Source organism: Danio rerio, chromosome 4 (genome assembly GCF_049306965.1).
Source record: "Danio rerio strain Tuebingen ecotype United States chromosome 4, GRCz12tu, whole genome shotgun sequence".
In the NCBI taxonomy this organism is placed as follows: Eukaryota; Metazoa; Chordata; class Actinopteri; order Cypriniformes; family Danionidae; genus Danio; species Danio rerio.
Window position 1 is genome coordinate 29877047 of NC_133179.1, and position 23258 is coordinate 29900304.

The window sequence follows — 23258 nt, forward strand, 5'->3', positions numbered from 1 at the left end:
GTCACTACAGGTTAATGCTTAATAAATGATAAAATAACAATTTGCTAATGCTTAACACCTGATTTATAGCATGCAGTTATTATAAAGTGTTACCAATAACAGTGCCAAGTTTGCATGTAACCATCCACACTATGTTTTGCTGGATCAAGAAGGTCCTAGCTTGAATCCCATATATTATCTCTGAATATTAGCATAAAATCTGATTTACAGCTTATTCTGATCAAGAACCATGAAGATTGTAGACAGGAAAAGTCTATTATGACAACATGTAATACTGCATCTATTCAGATTTATGATTTCAATATAGTTAAGAAATAATCTGCTGGCAAGGTAAATTAGGGATAAAGTACACCCAGGGGATTGTTATTGCAGAGAAATGTCTGAAACCTGTTTTGAACGGCTCTATTCTTTCAAAAAAATTGTCCTGAATGTCTGTTGTTCTGCTCATTACGCAGCCATTTGTCACAAAACATCACATTTAGACATAAAACATTCATCCATTCATTCATTCATCTTCTGCCGCTTTTCCGGGGCTGGGTCGTGGGGGCAGCAGTCTTAGGAGAGAACCCCAGACTTCCCTATCCCCAGACACTTCCTCCAGCTTCTCCGGTGGAATCCCGAGGCGTTCCCAGGCCAGCCGAGAGACATAGTCCCTCCAGCGTGTCCTGGGTTTTTCCCGAGGCCGCCTCCCGGTGGGACATGCCTGGAACACCTCCCTAGGTAGGCGTCCAGGAGGCATCCGAAACAGATGTCCGAGCCACCTCAGCTGACTTCTCTTGATGTGGAGAAGCAGCGACTCTACTCCAAGCTCCTCCAGGGTGTCAGAGCTCCTTACCCTATCCAAAAGAGTGCGCCCTGCCACCCTTCGAAGGAAACTCTTTTTGGCCGCTTGTATCCGAGATCTTGTCCTTTCGGTCATGATCTAAAGCTCATGACCATAGGTTTTTATATTTGTCACATTTAGACATAAAACATTGTTCTAAATCACAATTGTTTAATAATTCATTAATTAAATACAAAAGCTGACATAAAAAAATAACAGTTGGATGAAGTATACCCTAATCTGCTCATTACTGGATCACAGGATGTTGCCAAACAGTAAAAAATGCAAAACTGACAGAAAAGAAACCGGTTGAATGGAGCATATACTAACCTACATGTTTTTCATATATTACGGCAGTTCCTGGATGAGCCTGTATCATTAAACGGTTGTTAACTAGAAATAACACACCTTGGAATGTTGCGACTGACTAGGGATGTTACGGTATTGTAAATACCGTCATACCGCAATATTATTTTTTTTCGATATTACCGAAGTCGCATGACTCGGTAAAACTATAGGTCTTCTGAGAAAATTTGCTTAGGCGAATGAAGCGAACGGGAGGTAGCAAAAACTACAATACCCATCAGCCCATGCTTGACCATCATCCCTTGCGGTCTGTTGTCGCTACAGATCCAGTAATGCGGAAATGGAGTGTGCTGCTAGAAGCGGGGATGAAAAGAGCTCTCGAGCGCCGAAAACGGAGCGTTTCGAAATGTGTGGATAATGTCTCAGTGTGGATAATGGAAAACTGAGACACCTGAAAACGGAGGCGGGGCTGCAGACGTTCGCCTCTCTGATTGGGGCTTTTCCTGAATATTAAGTAGCCTAACACGCACAGTTCAGTCCTGCATCCTCTCCTTGTAAGTTCAGACTTCGCAAGTTTGATCAAGGCTGCAGTCTCTTCTTCTCAGTTTGATATGGAAAAGCAGACTATACCGAGGACACGGGTAAATCTTCAAAGGGAACAGTGTACTTTATAACTTCATTCACATCACCCTGGCTTCGTTGTTTCACTTTATCAACAATAAAATGTAAACATGATTTAAGGAACTGCCTATTTTCATTTTAATATTAGCAACTTAGACAACAGACATGTTGAGGCGTCGTGCTGCATAAGATGAGCGTCATCTTCACTGTGTGGATATTTATAACAAAACGGAGCCGATAACAACTGCCTCCTTTCAATTTCAGTGAAAATACGAAACACAGCCTCTCTTTTGCTGAATATCAGTTTTAATAATCGATAATGGCCATTTTAAAAGTATAACATACAATAAGTTTATACATTATAGGAAATAAAGGCAAGCGATCAGTCAATATACAGAATGTACGTGGTTACATTAATCATTAACTTATCTTTGCACTCAGCCAAAACACTTTATCTGAGAACAAGTAATAGATTCCAATGACCAAAGTCAGGGAATATGTCGTTAGATAAAGACAACAAGATAAATGAAATATCCCGTTTAATAAATATAGTGAGATTAGATCCAGCGGGAGATGCTTGATGAGAAGTCCGACTAGCAGAGCTCTCATCTGTGTAGATGGGCTGAGTGTGATTAAATGTTGAATGTGATGAGTTTTCAACAATACTAAATTGAAACTTTATTGTTTTTACATGGTTTAATAATTTTTTGTTATTAAAATTGAAGTTCCTGTTTCAAAGCTTACAGATAGATGGCTAATTTGTATGTCATTGACACTTTTGGCACTTTTTTGGAGTATTTTCATAAGTTTTGTTTTTTCCTGTAAATGATTCAATAAATACCGTACCGTGACATTCATACCGAGGTATTACAGTACCGTGAAATTCTGATACCGTTACATCCCTACGACTGACCAATCAGAAGTGAGTATTCAAGACAGTTGTGCAATACCATAGTATTTAACAGTTCTATTTTAATCGGAATCATACATATCATAAGCACCCAAAAGAATCAGCTTCAATCTGGCCACCCTCACAAACATAACCTGAAGCAAAGGTCATGAGCGGTCACTTCTACTGTAGGTTGTTGATCTTAGGAAGCTTACTGTACATGTGCTCTTACTAAGCAGGGCAGTGATTCACGTAAACCTATTAAGAGCACAGGAGAATGAATGACCCCAGCTTGGGAAACACTCACAACAAAGCTAACAGCTAAAAAAAGACTGGGTAACAAATAGCCTTCTACTAACGTTCTCGATTACCTACTCATTTGGTCTGTGCTTGTGTAATCAGCATTGACCAGTGGCCTGGTTTGCTGTTCTGGTCATATTATCACTGTGCATTGCATTATGGGACTATAGCTCTGGGCATGACCTGTTTTACACTAGAGGTGGAATATATAAGCTAAAAATCATATTAGAATCTTTTCCACTGTCCAGATGATATCTGAAATATATATAAATAAATACAATTTGACAGAAAGCTGAGACGATGTTTCATAGTAACAAAGCACAATTTAGGGCTGCAAAATATATCGAAAAATGATCGCTATCACAATAATAGTATATGCATTATCAATATCACAGAGAAGTGTAATAAATTAAATACATTCTGCCAAGCTTCTTTGTCTAAAGGTTGTTATGGATTGGTTATGTTATAGAAAAAAAGTGTTATGGATTTATTGCATTTTGGGCAAAACAAATTATTGTTTTTAGAATATATATTTGAAAATCTAAATGTGGATTTGACTTTTTAATGTAATTATAATCTAAATATGCTATGCGAAAGTTTGAAAGAGAAAATAGTGGTTTTTATATTGCTATTTGATAAAGAAGACACAGTTTTACTAATAGTAATCCAAACTGACTTTAATGGCTCTATTTGATCAATCTAGGCTCAAAGTGTAAAGCGCAGGGTGCAAAAGCATTAAGGGCGTTTCCGAATCCACTTTTGAAAAATATGGTTTGCGCCGCGGCGCATGGTCTAACAGGCTTGTGCTTATTTTTTTTGATGAGTTATGTGTGTTTTGAGCATAACATGCATTAAATGAATCAGAGTCTCATCTCACATTCCTTTTAAGAGTCAGTTGCGTCATGCCATGGCGCATTTGCTATTTACATGGCGGACTTTGTAAGTGAAAAAACTGAACTGTTCACTAGCGAGAAAACAGCTAAAAAGACCTTCTGCAGCGTGAGGATAAAGAATGAGCCTCCTGAATTCAGCCTATTTACTTTCTCCTCTTTTTCTCTCTTTCTCTCTTTTGTGGATAAGGAAACAGTGTTGTATGCACTGCATCCACTGAAGACATCCATTAGCCTACATACCTAATTTAGTTTAATAAGCGCAAAGATATGTTTCAAAACTATTTCTAAATTCAGTTCTAATTTGCAGCAAACAGATAAATGAGCAATAGCAACATAAAGTGTGATCAAAAATAAATAAAGTGGTCAAAAATCTGAATGGTACCCAAACACACATCCTATGCCCCATACGGTCCAAAACCTGACAAGTGGACAAATCTAAGCTTGTTTTTAGTAAAACAAATATAAATATGTGTATAATTAATAATACTTCTTATAATAATAACATTATACAGAATCAAGTTGTCGTGAATAAACTGAAAAAAGCCCCCGAGATGAAAAAGGCATGAAAGCAGTGGTTTTTATATTTATGTAGAAAATAACAATTTTTGTAATATTTTAATCCTTTAACTCTTTTTAACTTGTAAAAATATTTGCATATTGCCGTACATCCTGTGTGTATTAAGCAATGTGTGAACATTTAACGCACACAACTATCGCGCCCTGCACTGGACTTTAGACAGGTTTCAGCTGGTCTTTTGCACAGTCTATTTTAGTTCCTCAAAATAGCAACGCGCTAACAATGTGCCTTAACATCTCTTTTCTAGAACGAAACACCTGTGAGTCCACAAACCGGGGTAAATGGATTTGCTATTTAAACAACATGGAGCAAAACGGGAAAATTGGAGTTGCGCTGGTCTGAAAATAGCAATACGTGGGGGCAAACACGTCTTGCACCTTATTGCGCCAGGTGTATGATAGAGCCCATAGAGTAATGGAACCAAACTCTTCATATGTTGTTATTTTTACTTTACATTCAATGCACCACTAATAAATGTCACATTTAAATGTATGAATTTGTGATGATATCCACAGTATTGCAAAATCCATATGTTCATTCCTGGAATAAATAATACCAGTTTTCACATTTACACCAATATACTGTAGCGCCCAGCCCTATTTTACACACCATCAAAATTGTCTGCCAACATTTTACAGTATGTGTGGATGCAACTGGACAGTATAATGCAACTGAAGATAAAGCCACAACAAATTTAAAATTGGTAACACAAATCTATGAAATCCGTTCAGCCAGGGGAGAGCTGGTCCTCTTACTGAGCCTGGTCCCTAGCTACGTTTCCATCCACCTATTTTTTTTGCGCAGTTTGGACATCTTTAGTCTTTACTTTACTTTCATTATTGTTCACGAGAGGAAATTTATCTTTGGCTTCACCACACAATCACATAAACATTCACATGGCCCACATCACAGAAAAACAATCAACACAAATAAAATTAATGCCATCACATATATGATGCATAAGAAACGGTTGATGGAAATACCAAGATGCACATCAATTTTCAAAATAAAGTTAAAAATAATAAAAACCTATGCGCATAAACTTTTTATTTGATAAGAAAATATGTACATATACTACAATGGTAAAACTTTTACCAAACAAATTCCAGTATGTGCATTAAAATAGTCATGTGATTTTGTTATAAGTGATATCATGTGATGAAAATGTGTGTGAATGGACAAACCGGCAGGCAGAGAACACTGTAAAACATCTTTGAGTGTCTGTGCTCCGCGTCTCATGCCTTAAAACGTCACCGCACGTTTACCGCATGTCGGCATTGTCTTCTGAGGCACAAGTCCTTTATTAAATAAGGAAAAGATGGCCGCAGCTTCTCCTATCGCAGCAAATTCCATTTTTACTGTTGATATTTGTCGCCAGTTAATCAGGAAGTGATGATTTTTTTCTCATTGGATAGAAATTATGCTTTATTTGTTGTATTTGTTATTTGTCTTTTATGTGAAATTCCAGTTTTGCACATAAAATTTATTTGTTTTTTTAGAAGGAAACATAGCTGCTGTCACTCTTTTTCCCATGCATGCTTGATAGAGTTGCTTTTCAGTGGATCGTCCTTCAGCAGTGACTATCATATTAAAGTGAATTGAATCTGACTAGAAACACAGCAGCATTCTACCACCAATATACTACCAGACTGATATACTGTAAACGTTCCATAATCTGAAATAATCTTATCACGTTTGATAAATTTTCTGTTCATTCCTGTAATGCTGCTTTAACACAATTTACATACTTAGTGCTGTAGAAATAAAGAGATAAATTCCTTTCTTCTGTCAAAGACAAAAGGAAGAAGTCTTTGCATTTTTCAGTAGCTGTACATTTTTGTATGGCCCAGTCTAACAAAAAAAACACTTTTGTCCATGTTTGTCAAATTGCCAGATCTTGTATTAAGCTCATCAGCTCATGCAATTGATGAAATATTCAAATCTCTAAGCAGTTTTTACCTCAATCTGGCAACATACATTGCAATTACAACTCAGCTGCATTGCTGATTTCTGTGAATTTCGTATATTGGGGCTTTGAATAGTGTTGTTAGAAACGTCAGTAGTAGTGGACCGGGGGATTTAACAATTAATAGTGTTAAATAGCCCCCCTTTTATGTCCGTTTTGTGTTCCAGTCTGCATGTAAAGGCTTTATATTGATTGATAATACACATAAGATGGCAATTTTTGGGTTATACAATGACCAAAGGAGCAACAAACTATAGCAACTTTGCACATACAGAACGCTTAAGTGCCAAGATACATCGTTATCTGGAAACCCAGACCTGTACTGTACTGCTTAGTGGAAATGAGGCATAGATGATTCAATAAAAAATCACAAGTATGTAGTACAGTGTAATCATTTGACTAATCGGTTCTATTATTTATATCTGTTTTTTATGTGTTTTTGTTATCATGTCTACATCATGTCATGTTGTATCATGTGTCAGTGTCTATATGTTGTTGATGTATCTCAACAAAAACTGCTCTTAAATATTAAATTGAATTGTTTTTTTGTTTTTTTTAAGTAGTACCCAGTGGTACCAATTAAATGAGCAACCATATTCTTTTAAAAAAAAAAAATCACAATACTTTGCGAGCACAAGTGTACTGCTGAATACAACACAAGTGTGAACTATTCTTTTAAATCAATACTTTCTGCAATATAGGATAGGAATCAAAAACTTGCCTAATTTACCACTACTTACTGAGGCTGAGGTTGACTTTGAGGTCATCTGTGTCACCATCGAAGAAGAACTCCATGTCTGATGCATCGCCATCAAGACTTCATATTCAATCCGAGTAAAATAAACAGCCTCTAAAGTTCAAGCATAGTTGACTTCGAGTTTCTTGAAATTCACCTTTGCTACTTGGTACACCAAGACACTGCCCAAATGGCAGGGAATGAACGAACTAGAAGCTGGCAACCAGTAGATTAGAAATGCAAAACATTATGACAACAATCATAAAATGCATCTTAACAAACTGAATCTGAACCCTGCTGGTGGATTAAGCACCAAGTGGAAAACTACTGATTGAGTAGAAACAAAAGGTCCATTCACCAGGGAAAGCCATTGGCCCATTCTGGCACTTTGTTCACATTCTGTAAGGTCTTTTCCACAACACTGAGCAGCAAGTTGTTTGAAACAGAGCCATATAACAAAACAAAGATAACACAGAATTGTTAACAAACTCAACTTGGTCATGTAATTAAGCAAGTTCAGTGACGTCAATAAGCAGGTGGTTGTTGAGAATGGATCCATTAGAATATTACACTATTCATGAATTGCATGCTTAAGAGCTTTGATATATCTTTATTAAAGAGGACCTATCATGCAAAAATCACTTATATAAGAGGTTTAAACACAGTTTTTTGGCAACACTATGTGAGTATATCCAGCCTCTAAAGATAAAAATTTTGTAATTCTAGTATTTAAAAATTGCACTTCATAAAAATAGTCAGGGGAAACACTTACATTGGCATTCTATCTTTGTACATGTTATCAAAAGGGGAAAGTCCCATTCATCAGTGATAATCTCTCAATCATTAGCATAGGCAGCCCTGAAGGCTGATTTAGGGTCCGATCACACTGAATGCACTTTTTGCATTGAGAGGTGCCTTTTTTGAATGGTTTACTAAGGACTGCAAGTGTTTTGCGTGCTGCACATGCGTTTTAAACGCCTGCTGCGCCTTGCATTTGTGCGTTTGGCGCTTGCAGTTGAAAAAAAGTAAACTCTGAGCGGAAAAGGCATGTTACGCCAGTTGTGTCTTTTTCATTCTCCAATCAAATGAAAGCAGAGGCAGGGTTTTCGTTGAGGTGTCTGCAGTGTTTGTGTTGTCAAGAGAACAACAGAGACTTTTGAAGCTGGAGGAGGGACTTGTGGTTGCTGTTCTGAGTTATTCAGAGCTGTATGACTTTACAAATCTTAAATATCACAATATTATTAAATATTACAATTATATAAATATCAACAGCAACACTCGCACATAGGAGTGTCAAAATTAATTGTTTCTTAGGTGCACCGTAATGCAGATGGGACAATTTGATATCGGTTCAATAATAATCATAACAGGTTATTACGAACTAACGTCATTTTTCTCCTACAGTATGCGCGGTGTTGCAGTAGAATACTATGGCGAAAGAGGCAAGGGCGAGTAAATAAAACGCTCCTACTACTTAAAAGGTAGATAATTATGCACAGTTCAACTGCTTATGAGTTTGCTGAAAAAGTCTGTCATTGACACTGAAGAAGGTACAGCACACAAGCCGCTATTTCACAACTAGGGAGAAATGCTGTATCTGCCTTTTACTTTGGACATTTGACCCGCTGGCGTGTTTGTGAGGTAACTTTTCCTTTCCTCTTGGCTATTAAAGCGATACTTGTGGATCCAGACACTAGCATGCCTGAGTTGCGAGATTTCTCCACTGTGTCTATTGTGGATACCTGTGATAACAGCGCATTATTTGCATAACGGCGACTGTGAACAGTGAACAGCACTTTCATTTCTGAAGCCAATCGCACCCCTTTCTGTTGAGCGGGTGAAGACAATGACCAATCATAGGGATGTAAGACCTCGTTTGACATCGCTCAAAAAGCAAGTGAGATAATATTTATATTACTTTATTTGCTATAAATGTTGTTCTGTGCATGTATTGGAGTTTAGTTTGATACATTCAAAAAGAGTGTTTTCTTTGAGCAGGTCAAATTAAAGGTACTGTACATAAATCTTACTGCTCGTATTAAAGGACAACATTGTATTTCAAATAATATATAAACATTAATATATTTATAGATTTTAATAAAAAAAATATTGTGTTGTGAAGAAAAAATATAATTAATTATGTATGGATGGCATAATAATTGTAACCGAACTGAAAAGTGAGACCAGTGTAGGTTCACACCCCTACTCTCACAATTCCGAGCTGATTTAGTCATTGCCTAGCAACATAAAAAAAGCGCACAGTGCTTCTTTTGTTGTCCAAAAAAGATGTTAGCGTTTTTGGAACGTAAATGCGCATTCGGTGTGAGTGATCCCTTATACTTCTGTGTCAAGTGCATGCATATGCTACGGCACAGCCTGCGCGTGATCACATAGCCCTCGCTATGGCTGTCGCCGAAACTGACCTCTCAAAAAATGTTACTACACGTTGCAACAATGTTTAGCACAAGGTCTGTGATTAATCGGCTTGGTAGTGCTGACAAAAGTGGGCAGGATCAAGAGCTGTTTGAACCCATTGGAGCAAGTGTTTACAATTGTGGAGTCTCATGATGGAGCTACAAACGGAAACTGTTGTTTTGTGTTTACCTGCCGGTTCCCGCCTCAAAATGAGCGAGTTTGAGCTAATTGTTCAAAACACCCACATAGAAACTTGACACAGAGGAACATAAAAACCTACTGCCAGCTAGCCTTTTGAAAGTGTTATTGTAGAGAAACACAAAGAGCGGGCAGAAGTATAAATGCACGGCTACGCCCAGGGCATGCACTGTGGGTCACTCCAATCACTCAACCCAGAAGGTTAAAGCAGTGTTTATACTTACTTTATACAGAATGAGAAGCAGCCATCCACCATTACAATTTTTTATAACCTTACCTGTCAAAGATAATGCCAATGGCTAAGAGGCATTATAATTTGGAGTTTTAGTATGTGTAAATGAACACCATAGTTACAATAGATGACCTTCTTCTGAGACATTTCGTACAATATTTTAAGTTATTCACAAGTTAGGACTGTTTTGAATCTGCTGCTTTGGTGTCTGTAGCTCCACCCTCCTTTGAAAAGAAGACTGGAACCACAGTCTTATTTGAATTTAAAGCGACAGTCATCAAAATGGTACAGTTTGGATCAGTTTCAAAAACTTATAAAAACATTTTTTGTGGGGTGTTTTAAACTGAAAGTTCACATGCACAGAGACTTATTTTACATCTTGTTAAAATCAAGGCATTATAGGTCCCCTTTAATATCAGCCACTACTTGTAATGGCAATTTATAAATATAAAAGTTGCACCATTAGGTATTAGCCCTTGCATTGAGAGCATCAGTTTGGCAATCAGATGATTTACATAACCCCAATCTTGCCTAGATTTAGAATGGCAAAGAAAAAGAACAGACATATACAGCCAAAATATTCTCTTTTATTCCCTCAACATCCTGTTTGTAAAGTTTCTGAGTGTCTTATCTGTCTCTGGGTACACAGGAAATTCATATTTCAAGTCATCAAAGTAAGATAATTTGGTGGTATTTCTTTTAACCACACACTAATTAAAATATCAATCATCAAGCTTCTTAGGTAACATAGGATGACCACTGCTTTGTTTTATTTATTTATTTGTTTATTTATTTATTTATTTTGTGTGTGTGTGTGTGTGTGTGTGTGTGTGTGTGTGTGTGTGTGTGTGTGTGTGTGTGTGTGTGTGTGTGTGTGTGTGTGTGTGTGTGTGTGTGTGTGTGAAAAATGTGGGTCTTAGTGTTAAGACAACAAAAACACATCTTTCTTGGTCTGAGTCCCAGGGACTGCTTACACAAAAATATTTTCAGCCAAAAACTAGACTTTTTTATGCATTTTTTTATGCTTGTTTGTTTGCGCAACAACAGCATTTTTGTGATAGAAAACACACAAATCTGAAAGTCAGATCTACGGTAGCAGTGTTTAAAACAATGTCATGAGCATGCATAGTATGTGTTTAAGGAGTAGTAGATTCAAGGCAAGTGCAAACAAACACACTTCAATGGCAGAATATGTGACAGTGTTGTTGTTGTTCAAGTATTTGACCCTTTATCAGTAAAGTGTTGTTTTCTACATACACATTAGAACCTAGCCAACTAGCCTGGCGTAATACAGAATTATTGATTGCATTCAAAAAGATTGTTTTGAAAATGATGTGTAAATGTGGAAATTTTTTAAAAATGTTCATTTTTTGGCTACAATCTTGTCATCAAGACTAAGCCTCAGTCACATACATATATATATATATATGTATATATATATATATATATATATATATATATATATATATATATATATATATATATATATATATATATATATATATATATATATTATACAGAATCACAGTCTATTTCTGCTGAACAAAAGTTACCTATAATTACCTCAACCACAGGTCAGCAGGTACTCAATCTTAACCATTAGCAAAATTCACATGAATTTCATTATGCCTAAGAAAAGGTAGGCTAGAGTCTCATTGTGTTTCAAATAAATGCTGCAAAAATCAAATTATTGCTAGCTCTTGGTTCAATTCTCAGCCTTGCTTTCATGGTGACAAGTATTGATCTACAATAAGTGTGGAGTTTGAGAGTCTAGGATTAGAGTGAGTCTTGGGATGTCTGGTATAGGTCTGGGTCTTAAATAGCCTGTTATTGATTTTAACCTAAATCAGTGGCAGTTATTAGTGTGGGGAATTGTAGGGAATCAAGAGCCACAGCCATATCACCCTACAGCCCAAGACAGGTAGCTCATTGAAGCTATGCAGGGCTGAGTCTGGTTAGTACCTGTATTGGAGATCACATTGAAAAATTAGGTTGCTGTTTGGTGTTATTGAGGCCATCTGGGGATGCTCATGGTCTGTTTGGATCATTTAGATGAGACGATAAACTCAGAAGTTCTTACTCTCTGTGGTCAAAAATTCCATGGTACTTCTTGTGAAAACCCAGACGTCCTGGTCAAATTCCCTCTATTGGCACTTACCCATGCATAAAATGCACAGTACTTACTAACTATCATGTTTAGTAGTTTGGGTGTCTGTCTGACTTACGCATAATGTAGGTATAAACCTTATAGGCTCTGGTACTTTTCTTGGTATTGATGGCTTGGTATTGGTTGAAGCCTTAGGTCTGATATTGAAGTACTTCTAGACCTTATGGGACATTGTATTCATTCAAGGAAATGAAGAAATATCCAGGCCTTTATGGTTGTGGTATTAAGGAGTATGCTCTAGGAAGTCATGGAAGGTTTTTTTTAATGGCTTACTACTTAAGATTGACACACTATTCATGATTAAAGTTGAGACTATTATTATAAAGTTAATAGGTACAATTATGAAGCTAACAAAAGCTTGAATGAACTATTATGCCAGTATCCCCAATATTTAATTACTCATAGCAATATTTCAGAGTTCTTAATGAGCTCGGGGTTGAAATGTGGCTTGCATATTGTTGTACTGTGATGTTTGCTGTCTTTCACAGCAGTGAACTTCTCAGTCCTCTGAGAGGAAACATAAGCTTTCTCTCTCTCTGAGTCAGCAGCCTCCTTTCAGAGCAACAATAAAGCTCTAACTGAAAGCTACTGTCGCATAGTAACCTGCCTGAAAGAACGAGAAGGAGAGGGTGCGGGGGAGTAATAAATAAGACACAGCCTCTCGGTTTGGGAGGAACAAAATTAGAGGACTACTGAGGGAAATGGCATTGGCACGTTGTTTCTATAAATAGCAGCAAACCCCAGCAGGTTGAGGACATTTGAGCCACCAGGCTCCTGGTGGCATTTATCACTACAATGTGTGGGGTGATTCTTGGAAGGAAGGGATGACACCAAGACTAGTTAATTTAAAAGGAAACGAAAGTTGCTTTTGTGTCCGTACCTTTTACTCCTCGTTTTCTTTGCCTGCTGTTTTATTCTCTTCTGTCAATCTACCCCTTGTGCAAAAAGCTCTGGATCAATGTTGGCCTACTCGCTGGCCTAATTCTGTCCCGATCTTCAGTTGATATGTTACAGACTGTCACAGTTTCTGCCAGAGGCTCCACTGTCATACTAATTATGAGTAAAGGCCACAATGAGAGAGACAAATATGACAAGCGACCAATGATGCTTAAACACACAGGAGTTTTTGAAAAAAAAAAATATTTGTACGCTTCCAAAATAAACAAGGAATGCATTTTCTAAAGACAAGTACAACTACCAATATTATTTTCTTGGTACTCTTCGATACAGATTCCAGTACCAATACTGTTATCTGTACTTTTTAGGGATGTGACAGTTTTCCAAGTATGATAGTTAGTGGTCCCACTTTATATTAAGTGGCCTTAACTAATATGCGATTAAACTAATATTACTAATTTGTTACAGTGTTTTTACATGGGATACTTGATTAAATACATGCATGTAATTACATGTGTAATTAATTTATGAAATCACATTTAGAATTACACTGCTGACTATCCCTTACACCCTAACCCACTCTTAAAATTTCCCATACCACCAAACCTGTTCTTAACCCTATTGGTATCCCACCTCGAGAACACCAGAAGTGTTCTGCAATACATTATCAACACATAAGGTACATTGTATTTTTAGTAGGGTCGCCTAATATAAAATGGGTCCAAAGAAGTCACTTTAGGGCAGCTTCTTTGGACTTACAGAAACTCGAATAGCTTTGTTTGCTTGTCACCAAACCAACAACAAAAAATATATTCAAATATTTTTCAACCAATTTCACTAAACAAATGTTTACAATGTAACACCATGTTAAAAGGTTGAATGCTGTGTAACATTTAAAAGTATATTTAAGTAAGTAAAAGCTTTCAGTTTTTGGTATCAGATTGTTTTTTTTTTTTTTTTTTTTGCATTGAATATGTGCATTACTAAAACAACTAGCCATGAAGTGGCTATTTACACTATGCTATCCGAACCATGCCCAGGCCCGTTTTCTGGATCGTTTGAGAAGTGTGAGTGCTCTGAATTCAGCTCAGGCACAGTTCACTTGGCCGGGAAGAGGTGTGCCAGAGCGCGGTTCACTTAGGCTCAGTCCGAAACCAAAGACGAGATGTGACTTTTAAGGGACTGTTTCATGTAGATTTATTAATCATTCTTACTGTTCAATGAACACAAACTGTTGACGATTATTAAAGACGCAAACCTCTCACTGCACCACAGCTGCACCTTCAGCAAACCTCATAATTCCTGCAGAAAGAGGACTTTACGATTATTTATGAGCTTCAAAAGTGGCTGAACTGTTCAGCTAAATATTTGACTGCATGACACAGCATATCAAACCACTAAAACAATATGACTAAAGAAATCTCTACTGTGCTGATTGAGAGTGCTTCTTAAACTGAACAGTGCATCATCGATGATGTAAGCATGCCCAGACCCGAATGTAATGTGAATGCGGGCCGTTGGGTGAGACAGGAGGGGGACAAATGTGCTTTGGCACGGTTCAAGGCAACTGAACCTAATGTGAGTGCACCAGAAACTCTGCAGCCCTCCAGGAACTGAGTTTCACACCCCTGTGCTCAGTAATAATTATATGGGTGTGAACCAACAGTGGTTCACAACAAGGTTCAGTTAAGATTATCATTGATTCAATTCATTTTACTTCAGAAAGAAGTTTTTTTTTTTTTTTTGCTTATAATGCAAGAACTATACCTTTCATTTTACCTGCTCAAAGAGATATACTTTCTGAATGTAAAAAAAAACTAAAGTAAACAGAAAACAATAGGAGCATTCAGAGAATACGCACAAAAGCGACTAATAAGACTGCATATTACAAGTAGGCCTACCCTATGCAGTCCATTAAAACACAAAATGTAAAAGCGTCTTTGGTGTTCCCATGTTTTCTTTCAAATCAAATAGAAAATCGAGGGTTTATTATTTGTGTGGCCTCACAGCACACTCACTGACTCACTAGTTAAAATTGTTTATTTCTCATGGTAAACAACTGAAGTTCCTTCAAACTGTAATAACATTATTACTCTAATCCATCTTAAGTGGATTTAAACATTCTTTAAAACATTTGGGATAACGTAAATACATAAGTAACCTAATTATATAACACTTTACTAGGGGTTTTTGAATATGTCATTGGAAATATTTTACATATTGTTTCTTTAAGACACATTTTGGTTTGAGATGTGAGTTTAAATTTCGCTTGCCTTATCAAAATGCAAACCTTACAAAACTTGGTGTATTTCTGTAGTGGTGGAAAGAAATAAGAGACTGAAATCAAGGGAAATAGATAGCACTAAAAGAGAACAGCTATTTTCAGAGCAGTCTGGTGTTAAGCTGGGAGATTGAGAGTAAATAATGCAAGACAAGGAATCCTCCGCTGTGATGCGTCTTTGCTGTTATGTAACAGTCATTCCCACACATATGCTGAGAATATTGTGACTGGTATTCTTCAAATACCAAGCCTTAATCAGGGTTGGACTTTCTATGTGTCCCCAAAAAAAAAAAATTGAAAAAATTGAAAAATAAGCTTCTGTACATTTTTGTAAACTGAAATAGGGTTAATTTTTAATAAAGTTTAATGTGGAAAGATGATACATTTTTTTTTCAGTTGAATCAGGATTGTGGGTGTTTTGTGTGTGCTGCCAGAAAGAAGTCAATGAACTTTTTATCTCTTAATCTCATTACTTAACCCTAGCAGACACAGATCTATGACACTGCAACAGACCACTGTTCATTTGGTCAACGACAATGACATGACAAAAAACTAAACTTGACAAGTAAAATGACTGAATACGTACATCTAATAAATGAAAAACACAATATAGACACAGAATACAGTGCATCATAAATCGAAAGCCACACATACTGGGGGAAAACAATTCAACCCTCTTTGTTGACTTTCTATTGTGGGAAGCTTCCTCATCATTTCTGACAAAATTATTTGTTGTTCACTTCTGGTCATAAGGAATGGCTTTAGGATGGGATTATCAGGGTTTCTGCCCTTCTTTCATCCTTCATTTTGTTAGCAACACCTATCTTCCAATAATCCAGTTGGTTTGAAAATGAAAATGGTGTTGACATCAGAACCCAACGTCAGGTCAACGTCAATGTCCAATATCTAAGCAAAAAACAACCTGAAATCAACCAAATATCAACGTCTAATCATGTTACAACTTGATGTTGTGTGGACGTTACCAATATGACATCTATCTGTCATAATAATAATAAGATAACATAACATAATAATAAGATCTGACTTTGCTAAGACAAAAGTCTTGCCACTTAACAGACATAATGTACAGTACAGTATAGAATATAAAGATATGGTGCAGTCGAAAAAGAGCTAATATGACTCCCATGAGCTTGGAGGACTGCATCCATACATCTCTGCAATGACTCAATTAACTTATTAATAAAGTCACAGGCAATGGCAAAGAAAGCGTTCTTGAAGGTCTCCCAGAGTTCATCAAGGTACTTTGGATTCAACTTTAATGCCTCCTCCTTCATCTTACCCCAGACATGCTCAATAATGTTCATGTCTGGTGACTGGGCTGTCCAATCCTGGCCTTGACCTTCTTTACTTTCAGGAACTTTGATGTGAAGGCTGACGTATAAGAATGAGCGCCATCCTGGTGAAGAATTATCCCTCTCCTGTGGTTTTTAATGTAATGTGCAGCAGAAATGTCTTAATACCTCATACTTCTGATGTTGCCATTTATTCATTAGTCCTTTTGCACGCCACCCATACTAAATATCCAAACTCCAAATTATAATATTTCCTTCACCAAACTTGACTGATTTCTGAAAGAATCTTGGGTCCAATCAGGTTCCAATAGGTCTTCTGTAGTATTTGTGATGATTGGGATGCAGTTCAACAGATGATTCTACCTTCTGCCACTTTCCAAATGATTAACCAAAAGTCAAGTTGGTATAGTAATATGACATGCTGCTCTCTTCCTTTGTGCTTTTAAACACTCGTTTTCAGAAGTCAACAGGCTATGAAAGCTTAATTCTGGATTTTATTTAGTTGTTTACTGTACACCTTTTCCCATAACACAATTTTAGATGATGTTCTGTTTTTTTTTTTTGTTTTTTTTTTATAAATCAGAAATGAAAAGGAGGCAGCTTCCAGCAATAGAAAGTGAGTGGAGAGTGTTTCATTGCCCTCTATTGTATAGTCCTAATATAAAGCAAGAGATAATATACACAAAAAAATGCTTGTTTAGCCCAGTAATTTGATCAAATTAATAATATTTAAGATTTGTTGGCTGGTTAGTTTTACATTATATGTAATTGTTTTTTAAACGTTATCAATTAAGGAAGCAGACGCAATTACAATAGTAGTTCTAACTGTTTTTGTTTAAACAATTGCATTTGTTTAAGTTTTTTATGTCAAAAAATGCAAAAGGCCCAGTTTCACAAGCAAGGCTTCACTTAAACCAGGACTAGGCCTTTTTAAAACATTTTATAAAAATGCCTCAAGCCTAGTCTGGGGTAAATATTTAATTTTACCAGTAAAATATACTAATATATATAGAGAAAGAGAGACAAATTTATGACAATAGGACAATAAAAGCAATTAAACTATTTGAAATAGGAAGTTGCAGTTTTAAAAAAATGCATCTTTAGCAGATAATCAATAAAAAAAATCATAATTATCATTCTATCTCATTTAGTTAAACAATAACTATTAAAACAAATGTAATATCTATATATTTTGAGAAACAAAAATCAATACTAAAGACAAAAGCATATCAGGAAATGCCTAGGATGTTATCATAACTGTTGTGAGATGACTGGTAATATTGTGTTAAATGGGTCAGAGGGATAAGACAGGAACACACACACACACACACTTAAAATAGACTCTCAGTCATGGGAATTGAAGTCAGCAGAGGGTTAACCCAGCATCTGTTCCACAAACACTTCCATAAACAATATCTGTTAGAAGCACCAAGATGAATTTAAATCCCAGGGAACGAACATCACAAGTCTCTCACACACATCTCTAGTTTCTCATGCAGATAACTTGTCTCTCACACATATTATTAGTCTCTCACAGACGTCATCAATAGCACTTGCTACCTTGAAGCCAATACACCATCAAAAAACGTAAAAAAATGATAATCAATCTGATGTCAAAACGTTGACGTCTATTTGACATCCACACATTGATAGCCTTTTGACCACCAAAATAATGACACAAAATGTATTATATTATAAGAAAATCTTTTTTTTTTATCTGAAAGCCTTAAATGTAAAAATACATGGGTTTTGTATCCCAACAACACACATAAACTACCTCGATGTAAAAAAAAAAAACCATCAAATTAACAGCTTACATTGGCATCAAAAATTAATTTAGAACAGTCATGTCTTTTTAACACCAATGTTAGATGTCAATTTGACATTGAGGTAGTCAATTGACGTATTAACTCGCATTTTTGACATGTTTTTGATGTCGTTTTGACATTAAGCTGTTCACTAAGTGTGAACTAGCATTCATGCTAGTGGAAAAGACGTAAGTGAGGACTTTAAATCATAATGCTGCCTCCATCAAAACACCAACTGGCTGATTAAACGGGGATACTGCATTGTAATTTCTACCAAACTCTTCCATTCGCATACAGTCTAGGTGTATACTGTATGTGCTACGGTAGATGGCAGAAACGAAGCACATAAGGGCTCACAAACGTAGCTATGACTGCATTTTCTGAGGACAAATCCTCCAGCAGCTTCACACTCCGTAATCCCTTCCCTGCTTTATATTTTATATCTCTCTCCCCATTCATTTCCCTTCAGCTCACTAAAGAGTTCAGTCTCACTGCCTCTGCAGAGCTCATGTGGGTTCTCCTGTGTGTGGGTGTGTGCTGACAGCGGCACGCTTACGGTTATATAACAGTCGATTGTGACTGTGTGTCATTCGCTAATGACCTTCACTCGCTGTTCATATGTCATTCTCAAATCACACTCAAGTCCAGTCCAGTGTTTACTGTACATGCAACTGACACAATGGTCACATCCATACATGCAGTACACATGCATGTTTAACTGTTTTTCTGACAGGATAGGGACTATCTATTGACTTCGATTTTTTTATACTGAGATAATTACGTTGTCTATATCCCTAACCCCTCGCAGAATCGTTTTGATTTGGATTGTGGCTTATTTTTTCTGATCACACTTTATATTGAGTGGGCTTGACTACTATATACTTGCATCCAAAATAAATACAATGTTCTTACTGTGTTCAAAATGTCTTAGAGAATACTCCTGGTGTTCTTGAGGTGGGATATGGGTAGGGTTTGGTGGTATGGGTAGGTTTAAGGGTGGGTTAAGGTGTAAGAGATGGTCAACAGTGTAATTATAAATGTAAACAGAAAGTAATTAGAGATATAATTAAATTCAGCTATTTAATCAAGTATAAGAACAATGTAAAACTTGTATTTACACAATATTGTAACAAATGATTCATTTCAGTGTTAGTACATATTATTTAAGACCACTTATTTTAAGGAAGAATTGATTTTTTTTCTTTCTTTTCTTTTTTACCCTCAGCCATGTTAACAGTTACTTAGGCCAGGGTATATTTACAGTCACTTTATTAGATACAGCTGTCAAACTGCTTGTTAACGCAAATTTCTAATCAGCTATTCATATGTCAGCAACTCAATACATTTAGGCATATAGACATGGTCAAGACGATCTGCTGCAGTTCAAACCGAGCATCAGAATTGGGAAGAAGAGGGAATTTAAGTGACTTTGAATGTGGCATGGTTGTCGGTGCCAGACGGGCTGGTCTGAATATTTCATAAACTGCTGATCTACTGGGATTTTTACTCACAACCATCCCTAGGGTTTACAGAGAATGGTCCGAAAAAGAGAATATATCCAGTGAGCAGCAGTTCTGTGAATGGAATTTCCTTGTTGATGCCAGAGTAGAATTGTCAGAGCTGATAGGTAACTCACTTGTTACAAATGAGGTATGCAGAGGAGCATCTCTGAATGCACAACACATCGAACCTTGAGGCGGATGGGCTACAGCAGCAGAAGACCACACCCGGTGCCACTCCTGTCAGCTAAGAACAGGGAACTGAGGCTACAATTTGCCCAGGCTCATCAAAATTGGACAATAGAAGATTAGAAAAACATTGCCTGGTCTGATGAGTCTTGATTTCTGCTGGGATGGTAGAGTTTGAATTTGGAGTTAACAACACAAAAGTTTGGATCCATACTGCTTTGCATCAACGGTTTAGGCTGGTGATGGTGGTGTAATGGTGTGGGGGATATTTCTTGGCACACTTTGAGCACCTTAAGTACCATTTGAGCATCTTGTCAATGCCACAGCCTACATTAGTATTGTTACTGACAATGTCCATCCCTTTATGACCACAGTGTACCCATCTTCTGATAGCTTATTTCAGCAGGATAATACGCCATGTTATTTAGCGTGAATTATCTCAGACTGGATTCTTGAAAATGAGTTTACTGTATTCAGATGGCCACCACAGTCACCAGATCTCAGTCTAATACTTAAAAAAAATTGTATTAATCAACAAAAAGATAGACTGCATTAATTTAATTTTTCTTTTTTTTTCTTTTTTGTAATATATTGCCTTTTGGACTTGGATTGCTGATGTACCTGGCATAAGCATTAGTCAAGTTCTTTTTTTCCCTTTTTACTTCATCTGCATCCTTTTAATGTTGCATAATATGTTCCCCAGAGTATCGAAAATGATATCAAATATCAATATTTCTCAAGGTATCCTATCAAAGTTGGACCTTCCAGCATCGTGACAACACTAATTCAGGGATGCACTTGACAAAACCATCGTTAGCCAACTACGGTTGCAAGATCCAGTTTTATGAACACAATTTAGCAATTCAGTGTTTCCTGAATCCACGCTGTAAAAATTAAGTCACCTGAAATGGCAAAGAAAGTCTTCTTGCAGGACTCCGAGTTCATCAAGATTCTTTGGATTTATCTTTAATGTCTCCTCCTTCATCTTACCCCAGACATGCTAAATAATGTTCCCCTTCGGTTGGGGAACTTCAGTGCCATGAATGGGAGGATTCGGATCAGAAGCCGCTTATCTGGAGAGTATTGAACGGGCCAATGAAAGAAATTAATTGGCAGCGTAAGCTTGCGCAGGTGTGCGACATCTGCAATTATCTCAGCATATAAGCACACCTGAAGCCAGCAGACGCCATCCTTTTCGCTTCAGATCCTTTCTGAGTGAGTCGATGAGGGTTCCTCTTGCTGATCAGCACTTCAGAGCGAACGAGTGTGTCTCCCGGTCCAGAGTGGGTCTTCGCGGTGGCAGACGGTCGAGCTGGGTTACTCCCTTGCCTGCGGTTCTTTGGGTCCGGTCCTCCAGAGCGGTGCGTATAGTTGCAACTTTCCTAAAAGAGCAACACAGTCGTGCAGCACGTCCTTTTCAGGATGGCGCTCCGACTGTGCGTTTCTGGATGCGGGGGTTTCCTGTCTCCGGATGATGGACACGATCACTGCATTGCATGTTTGGGGGTCCAGCATGTTAATGCGGTGCTCGCGGGCGGTTCATGTCGTCATTGCGATGCCATGACCGTTGCACAGCTAAGATCGCGGCTAACTTTCGCAAGAGAGCGAGCCACCCCAGTTGCCTCCTGCTCTAAAAAAGCAGCGGGCGCTCGGGCAGATCTGAGGGTTTCAGCGGGAGCTAATCCGCCGCCCACGGGCTCGCGGACCTCTCGCTCCTCACGGCGCTTCATCCAAGCTTCGGGTGGTGAGAGTGATCCGTCTAACCAGATGGTAGCTCTCACACTCGCTGACACCGGAGATCAGATGTCCTCCGCGGCATCGGAGGGTGGGCTTTCACTGTCCGACGAAGATCCGGACCCGCTCGCCCCCTCCGGGCAGGTGAGCGCTGTCAAATCGGATCCTGAAGCGGACATGTTAGCCGTGCTTTCCCGGGCTGCTTCGGCCGTGGGGTTGGAGATGGTTTATCCCCCAGCTCCGCGGCCGGACCGACTAGATGGGTGCTACGTAGAGGACCAGAAGGCGAAGCCTTCGAAGCCTCTCGTCCCCTTCTTCCCGGAAGTGCACAGTAGGCTCACGCAGTCCTGGAGGGCACCTTTCTCTGCCCGTGCTGCGAGTGCCTCCGCCCTCACCGCCCTTGACGGCGGAGCTGCCAGGGGGTATGAGGCGATCCCGTCAGTGGAGCGCGCTATCGCGGTCAATCTTTGTCCGCGCGGCGCCTCTACGTGGCGGGGTTTGCCCCGCCTCCCGTCCAAAGCCTGTAGGTTGTCTGCCTCCCTCGGAGCCAGAGCTTATAAGGCTGCGGGCCAGGCTGCTTCTGCTTTGCACGCGATGGCCACCTACCAGCGCTACCAAGCGCAGGCGCTGGCCGAGCTGCACGAGGGCGGGTCCAACCCAAGCTTATTACATGAGCTGCGCACCGCGACCGACTATGCTCTTCGGACTACTAAGTCCGCCGCGTGTGCGCTGGGGAGGACGATGTCCACACTTGTGGTTCAGGAACGCCACCTCTGGCTAAACCTGGCCGATATGCGCGACGTTGACAAAGTTCGCTTTCTTGACTCGCCCATATCCCAGGCTGGCCTGTTCGGCGACACCGTCGGTGAATTCACCCAGGAATTCAAGGCGGTGAAAGAGCAGTCGGATGCGATGGGCAATGTCATCTATCGGCGTGGCCGTAAGCCCGCTCCGCCCGCCGAGCCATCCACCTCCGCTGTTCCTCGCCGAGGGCGCCCGCCAACGAGTGCTGCCCCGCCCCCGCCTGCGCCTCCGGCCAAGCGGGCACGGCGTTCACCTCGAAAGCAGGCAGCCCCTCCTGCCCAGGGCGCCGTTAAGTCCGGTAAACGGACCGCGAAGCGTCCCTGAGACAGGCCATCCGGAGAAGAGGAAACTTGCTCTTTCCCCGCTGGAGGGCGGGGCCCCGATAACAACGGTACTTTTCAGTGCCACCAAAACATCAGTAAAAGAGCACTTTTTCCCTTCCCCGGATGTGACTGCACGAGTTCTGCCAGTCCGGGACGCGCTGCCTTCCGGCTCGCAGACTCTACGTGCTTCGCCAGTGGCTCACGAGCGCTGGGGGGACGGTCTCCCTTTCCTCAGCCCTCCAGCCCCCTCTCCGGAGTCAGGGTGCGGAGCCAGAGCGAATCGCTCT

The 23258-nt window shown here is 39.0% G+C and overlaps 1 protein-coding gene across 8 annotated transcripts in view; it reads right to left on the reverse strand.

The window, feature by feature from the left end:
* The window catches only part of gramd4a (GRAM domain containing 4a), a 116114-nt gene that overhangs the window by 41963 nt on the left and 50893 nt on the right, over window positions 1-23258 (reverse strand). Inside the window, exon 1 of one of the 8 annotated variants that reach the window (XM_073947242.1) lies at window positions 7116-7538. The exons of 6 other annotated variants lie outside the window; for them this stretch is intronic. In XM_073947242.1, the coding sequence (XP_073803343.1) occupies window positions 7116-7170 (55 nt within the window). In that variant the 5' untranslated portion in view covers window positions 7171-7538. Of the gene's footprint in view, window positions 1-7115; window positions 7539-23258 lie in introns of those variants that run through there. One more of the 8 variants, XM_009300459.5, reaches the window with a different exon arrangement.